The sequence below is a fragment of the Limulus polyphemus genome, unplaced genomic scaffold (genome assembly GCF_000517525.1).
Source record: "Limulus polyphemus unplaced genomic scaffold, Limulus_polyphemus-2.1.2 Scaffold368, whole genome shotgun sequence".
Taxonomy (NCBI): domain Eukaryota; kingdom Metazoa; phylum Arthropoda; class Merostomata; order Xiphosura; family Limulidae; genus Limulus; species Limulus polyphemus.
The window spans coordinates 101678-109290 of NW_013665978.1; the positions used below are offsets into that span (position 1 = coordinate 101678).

General features: G+C 33.8%; 1 protein-coding gene across 1 annotated transcript in view; it reads right to left on the reverse strand.

Annotated features, from left to right (window-relative positions):
- LOC106457741 (iroquois-class homeodomain protein IRX-6-like) overlaps positions 1-7613 on the reverse strand; it is a 31563-nt gene that overhangs the window by 17319 nt on the left and 6631 nt on the right. The window contains exon 2 of the mRNA XM_022383760.1: positions 5668-5949. Within this exon, the coding sequence (XP_022239468.1) occupies positions 5668-5949 (282 nt within the window). The remainder of the gene's footprint in view (positions 1-5667; positions 5950-7613) is intronic.

Sequence of the window (7613 nt, forward strand, 5' to 3'; positions counted from 1 at the left end):
TACTTAGAAAACTAAATATATTTAACCATCAACAAAACGGTTTTTACTTTACACACACACGACGTTTCGTTTCTGACCACCAAACAATAACACTTAGAAAACTAAATATATTTAACCATCGGCAAAACGGTTTTTACTTCACACACACACGACGTTTCGTTACTGACCACCAAACAATAACACTTAGAAAACTAAATATATTTAACCATCGGCAAAACGGTTTTTACTTCACACATGATTCATTTAGTTATTGTAGATTATTTTTATCTCTCTCTCATTGTTTCAATAAACGACACACATTATTACTATTAGATTATTTTACAGATTGATTTTGTAACGTAGAATTTTTGTACTTACCACCAATGATTGTATTAGAACACAAACTTACTAAAGTTTGTTTAAAGGTTAAATTTCAACTTAAAAAAGGGGGCTAAGCTTTTGCGTGTTACACAATCCTGGCCTAGATGATAGTCTGCACACAGTTAACCCTATTTCTATATATTGTTAGAATGCAAGCTTAACCACAATGCGAAAAAATAATAAAATCTTGATGCGTTATATAAATTGTATTCCAATAACACCAGAAGTATGAGAAATCAACTCCTATAAGTCCAGAAGTATGAGAAATAAGCTGCTACAAGTCCCGTAGTATGATAAATCAACTACGATAAATCCAATAGTGTGAAATATCAACTGCCATAAGCCTAGTAATATATGAGAAATCAACTCCTATAAGTCCAGTAGTATAAAAATCAGCTCCTATAAACCCAGTAGTATAAGATTCAACTCCTATAAGTCCAGTAGTATAAAAAATCAACTGCTTTAAGGACAGTATTTATATATATGAGAAATCAACTCATATAAGTCTAAAATTATGAGAAATCAACTCCTATAAAATTCTAGTAGTATAAAAATCAGCTCCTATAAGCCCAGTAGTATGAGAATTCAACTTCTATAAAGTCTAGTAGTATGAGAAATCAATTACTATAAGCCCAGTAGTATGAGAAATCAACTCATATAAGTTTAAAAGTATGAGAAATCAACTCCTATAAGTCTAGTAGTATAAAAATCAGCTCCTATAAGCCCAGTAGTATGAGAATTCAACTTCTATAAGTCTAGTAGTATGAGAAATCAATTACTATAAGCCCAGTAGTATGAGAATTCAACTTCTATAAAGTCTAGTAGTATGAGAAATCAATTACTATAAGAACAGTAGTATGAAAAATCAACTGCTTTAAGGACAGTATTTATATATATGAGAAATCAACTCATATAAGTCTAAAATTATGAGAAATCAACTCCTATAAAATTCTAGTAGTATGAGAAATCAATTACTATAAGCCCAGTAGTATGAGAATTCAACTTCTATAAAGTCTAGTAGTATGAGAAATCAATTACTATAAGCCCAGTAGTATGAGAAATCAATTACTATAAGCCCAGTAGTATGAGAAATCAACTCATATAAGTTTAAAAGTATGAGAAATCAACTCCTATAAGTCTAGTAGTATAAAAATCAGCTCCTATAAGCCCAGTAGTATGAGAATTCAACTTCTATAAGTCTAGTAGTATGAGAAATAAATTACTATAAGAACAGTAGTATGAGAATTCAACTGCTATAAGAAAAGTAGTATATATGAGGAACCAACTGCTATAGCTAATTTTGCTGTTTAGATTCAAGGAAAACTACGTCTTTAATAGGTCCAGGAGAAGAAATATTAAGAAATTCTGAAGATAAGATTTTAGCTTCTTCATTTAGAATGCAGATACCAGCTTCCCCTAGCAGTCATCATTATGTCCTAAATAATATAGATGATCAAATCGATTGCTACAGGTTTCACGTCAAACAGTTTGGTCTATAAAGACATATTTTAGTGGATTCGGTGAGCAAGCATATTTGACAAGGCATGGTGTCTCGTGGTCTGTACACGCAACATTTTCCCACACAAACCCGTAATTGCAGGTTTTAGTCAATTTTAACCAAGCGAGGTTTCAACTTCCTGTTAAGCGCTTCATGTTAATAATTATATAAATTGGAAGATGAAAATCAAATTATATTAACAATATAATTTGTTCTATAAGAGATAGAAAGAAAGGTATCAGTTAAAACTGTACGCAATATCAATCTTTTGATCGATCCCTCCACCTATCTATCTTTAAATTGATCTGTTTTATTTCGTTTCTTTCACTCTACCTCTGTTTGTAAAGAGGTCTTATTGTCGTTCTTTTTCTGTTACTGTGTGTGTTTATAAGCCAATGTATTGTTTTCCCTCTCTCATTTTGTAATGTTCTATCTATCTATTGAAAAACTGGTTTACTTATTTTCCTTTCTCGCGCTTAAACGTAACTATTTATCCATCTTTATTCTGTCCTTCTATGCCTGCTTGTAGTTTTACTCTATAAACTAGGTATTGACCAATGTAACTATTTATCCATCTTTATTCTGTCCTTTTATGCCTGCTAATAGTCTTACTCTATAAACTAGGTATTGACCAATGTAACTATTTATCCATCTTTATTCTGTCCTTCTATGCATGCTTGTAGTTTTACTCTATAAATTAGACATTGACCAATGTAACTATTTATCCATCTTTATTCTGTCCTTCTATGCCTGCTTGTAGTCTTACTCTATAAACTAGGTATTGACCAATGTAACTATTTATCCATCTTTATTCTGTCCTTCTATGCCTGCTTGTAGTCTTACTCTATAAATTAGACATTGACCAATGTAACTATTTATCCATCTTTATTCTGTCCTTCTATGCATGCTTGTAGTTTTACTCTATAAACTAGGCATTGACCAATGTAACTATTTATCCATCTTTATTCTGGCCTTCTATGCCTGCTTGTAGTTTTACTCTATAAATTAGACATTGACCCATTCATGCTTAGCAAGATACATCAATTAATAAACCACCTAAGCGCTTTCAGAAAATAGACCTGCTTTCACCAGGGAAGAAGTTTCTGTTTTTAAAACGTGTTTTTTTTTTTAAACAAAATTATTGCTACCAAGAGAGCAAATTCTGATGTAATTAACACCTTGAACGAGTTAACTTAATGATAATCATTAAATTAACGTAAGCGTAGAGAGATCTTCATTTATCGGCAGTATCATGAAGTTAACTTTTCTAATGAAATTTCTGTCTCCAACTTAAACATTACAGAGGAACTTGACTTTGGTGTAGCAAGATGTGAGAAGAGATGACGTACAGCAAAAATCACGTTATTTAGACAAAGGAATCTAAATGAAGATGATGCGGGAAGCTGGACTGTTGTTATGGGAGCAGTGCTCATTGTGGTGAAGTCAAAATATTAAACATTTTCGATCTGAGAAACAGCACATAAATGTACCAAAAATTGTCACAATATCAGCGAATTATCGAAGATAAGACGTGACATTCGAACTTGCTTGGAAAGGCACTTAATATAAGGAGTATGATGCCCATGTGGGACTGCGCCCATTTAATCGCTAAAGCCATGAAAGCCAGATTTAGTTTCTTCGTTTGAAACATTGAACAGGTCTCAACAGAAAGTGAAACGGTTTGTCAAAACTACCATAACCTGAAACGTGAAACAGGATTGAAACAGGCAGCACAGTCCGATTATGTTAAGGATGAGACAGTGAAACATCTTCCAGGACTAACGTTTGGTGTGTGTATATATACTTCATAGTAAGGGGGATGACAAGGTTTGCTAGTACTACCATACGCTGACATTCGTGGTAACGTTATCACGGTTCTATTATCTCATCGCATTCACTTGGCCTAAACTAATAAACAGTAAAACTATTCAGGACAAACAGTTATTTCATCACAATAAACAGAACTTTTACTGTATGTTGGAAATGTTTTCAACATAGAAATTAGTGTTTTGTCACGTGTATAAAACCTCTTGTAAAACTAATGCAGGTTACAGAGAACCACGTACACTTTCTTGCTGAAATCAAGAACCATGACATTTAGAACACAGTCACCTTATTATATGTTGCTAAGAGAGTTTAGATACATTTATGTAAATTTTCCTAGTTTTATGACATACTGACAACTTTTACTGAATTTATATAAAAGGCGTTTAATTGTTCGTCTTACGATCGATTGTCCCCCCTCTAGTTCAAACCCCTGTCCGGTGGGCCAAAACAAGAGAAAATCAAATCTATTAATAATAAAAACAAAGTGAACAGAATTCAAGAAACACTCAAATTTGCCAAAAAGTGTGGAGTAATTAGCTGACAGTTCTACTGCTGTCTTTTATCTGAATTTCTACAGTTTAGTGGGCTGTCTAATGTAAACAAAATACGAAACAATTAGTGTATGGTTTACACGAACGTTAAGATTGCTTTCAGATGTAATCTTAATAAGAAGTTATTGTGATTTTCGTGAGATTCGAAGTCGAGACTTTATAATACGTGGAGATGGGTGTGCTATCCAACGGAGAATGTAACGTGGCAACGCTGTTACCACAGCAACCACAAAGGCCGTATACAATCCTCAAAAAGACTTCAGCAATCGCTTTGACATTCAAAACGTAGCGATAGGTTAAATATTAGTTTTAAAAATTATATATAAGATGACATTAAACCGTTAGTTAATATTAACCGATACTCGGTTTATCTTGACACGACTATCTTGTTTTCGTCACTTTCGATTCTCGCGGTTAAGGATTTTGGATCAAGAACGGCCAGATACAGTCTTTTCAGAGGTGACGTGGCACTGACGTAATAGTCTGGGTCGCTCATTACCTGCGTGTCGAGGAAGCTTTTTGTTTGACTCCAATATCTCGAACAATAATTAAGTTAATGAAACATAAAAGTCACAACTGTCCAGTTTCAACATTGAGCGAAGTTCATGAAGCACAAGACATAATTAGTTTTCTGGTGGTCAGTACTATTTCTACAGTTTTTCCAAGTCGAAATCTAATCGCGGCTGAGGTCACGTATGAGAGTGAAGGTGAGGTCTTGAAGGTGAGGTCTTGAATCATGCTTACTTTCACTTTTGATTCACGCAGATATCCATAGAGCGAGTTTTAAGTGCTCTATTTATGGAAGCAGTCGTGAAATAAGAACACGTAAAATGTATTAGTGAACGACACATGCGTTATTTTTTGCCATATAAAATATATAGAGAAGAAAATATCATTATGAATATCCAATACATATTATCTTACCAAGTGTAATCACAATTAACACATGGTAACAAATGATGTTTTTAATTTTTGAAATATCATAAAACAGTACAGAATACGTGCGAAATTCGAAGCCCTTCGCCATCCGTAATGCATACTAACAACCTTTCATCGCCTCCCTATTTATAAAAGCTTATATGACTTAAATGAAGCGAAACTGCTGAGTAATATATGCTTTACTTTAATAGCATAGTTTTGTTGACTGATAATTGGAGTCATTCTTCTTATCTCGTGACTTACTCATGCAAAATACTGGTAATCATGTAAAATATTTATGTGTTGAAGAGTAGCGTAACTTAACACTTTAGTTTCTAAAGAACTAGTTTGATGGCCCATGATTTGAGGCGGTAGTGTCTAGTATCAGCAAAGTTCTTCAAGTAATCAAACACCGTAAGATAATATTTTTTTCTTTATACTTGTTTCTATAGCAGTTTAATTGTGGTAAGACTGATTTATTGCCTAGACAAAAATCTATCCTGTTCAACTCACCGTCGGGGAATAGAATGCCGACTGCTCCGGTGTGAGCGGAAGAAAAGGCTGATCGCCGGTGTAGGCTGCTGCCGCCGCCGCTGCTGCCGTTCCGTACATGTTCAGTGGTAAGCCCGAGGCTGCTAGCCGTTGGTAGTTGAGTATCTGGGCGTCGTACTGGCAGGAACACACAGTTTGTCCCGTGAGGGGATCCGTGAGAACTGGACGCCCGGATTCACAACAGTTCTGTCCGGCGGTGGCTGAGTGGAGAGTCTGAGCCGCCGGTTGTCCTGGCATGAGAATCTGCAATGGTAATAATGAAAACAAGGCGTTGCTATAAACCCATTGCCCACGTCGATAGCATAAATAATTAATCATAACCTATACATTTATAATGAACCTGTCCCTGTAAACTGTATCACACAATTTGAATTAGGCTTGACAACTAAACGGCCCTAATTTAGGTGCATCTATTAGAAAGACAGGTTTACAAGACACTTGATAAGGGATATTTACTCTCCCAAATTGAGTATATTTCCAGCCATAGTGACAGTCTTTCTGGAAGATCCATGTAGGGACTGGGTTGCAGCAACTGTCAAAATCTCCTAGCATTCTGTTTCCTTGTTCCGTTTGTTGGAAATAACTTGACTTTAGTGTCTTTGTTAGAAGGTTCTGTTTCATATGTGTTGTCCTTAGGTTTAGTATGTGTTGTATTATTGTCTTTGTAGGTTTAACGCAGTCGTTCTACTTCATTATTATTACTATTGTGTTGCTTGGTAATTGTATTATTGTGTATAATTTTAACACTGACGTTCTACTTTACTATTGTTGTTGTGTTGTTATATGAATGTATTATTGTATCTGTGGTTTCAATACTGACGTTCTGCTTTGCTGTTATTATTTTTGTGTTCTTTTATGAATGTGTTATTGTATCTGGGGTTTTAATACTGACGTTCTGCTTTGCTATTATTATTTTTGTGTTGTTTTATGAATGTGTTATTGCATCTGAGATTTTAATACTGAAGTTCTGTTTTATTATTGTTGTGTTGCTTTATGAATATTTTTGTTTCATTTTTATTGTTGTACTGTTTGTGAACGAATCGTTTTCGTTGCTTTTTTTCCAAATATGTTGTATTAGTGTCGGTGTTGTATCATTTTACACGTGTTATATTTATTGTTTTTAATGTATTAATGTAGTGATGTTCAATTTTGTTATTATGGTTATGATATGATAATTTCTTATTGTTGTTATAGTTGATGTTATGTATGTTACGTATCTTCTGCTTTTCTTCTGTTGTTCGGACATGCTACAAAAATATTTCCTTAATATGGATGTTACGCTACACATATTCCTGCTTCGATATTATTGTATTGTCACAAATATCCTGCTTTGATATTGTTCTGATGTTAGAAATATCCTGATTTGATATTACTGAATTGTTACAAATACGCTGACTTTGTTATGGCTATGTCGTAAACATTCTGCTTTAATATTGGTGTTAATGCCATAGATATTCTACAGTGATATTGTTGTTATGTCACAAGTATTCTGTTTCATTGTTATGGTGTGAAGCCTTTTCTAAGCTAACGAACAATGATTATAATTAATTATGCTAATGTCTTATAACAAATATAATTCATTTTGTTAGATTATTGTTCTTATGGTATTATAAAATTCTCTCCGTTTTGTTTCTCCTTTGTCTTAAAAAGTCAAGGGTGATTTTTTTTTTGTGTGTCATAATACAGATTATTTTTATTTTATTTGCTATACTATTATCGCTCTTTCTGTTTCTCAGTTGTGTTGTTTTGTTGTCATTTCTGGGGTGTATTTTAACAGATGCTCTCTGTCTTCGTGTCGTTGTTGATTCATTTTTACAGATGTACTATTTGGGTGTCGTTGTTCCTTCATTTTATGGATGTTCAGTGCAGTGAGCTGTTACTTCATTTTACAGCCTATTTTACTTCAT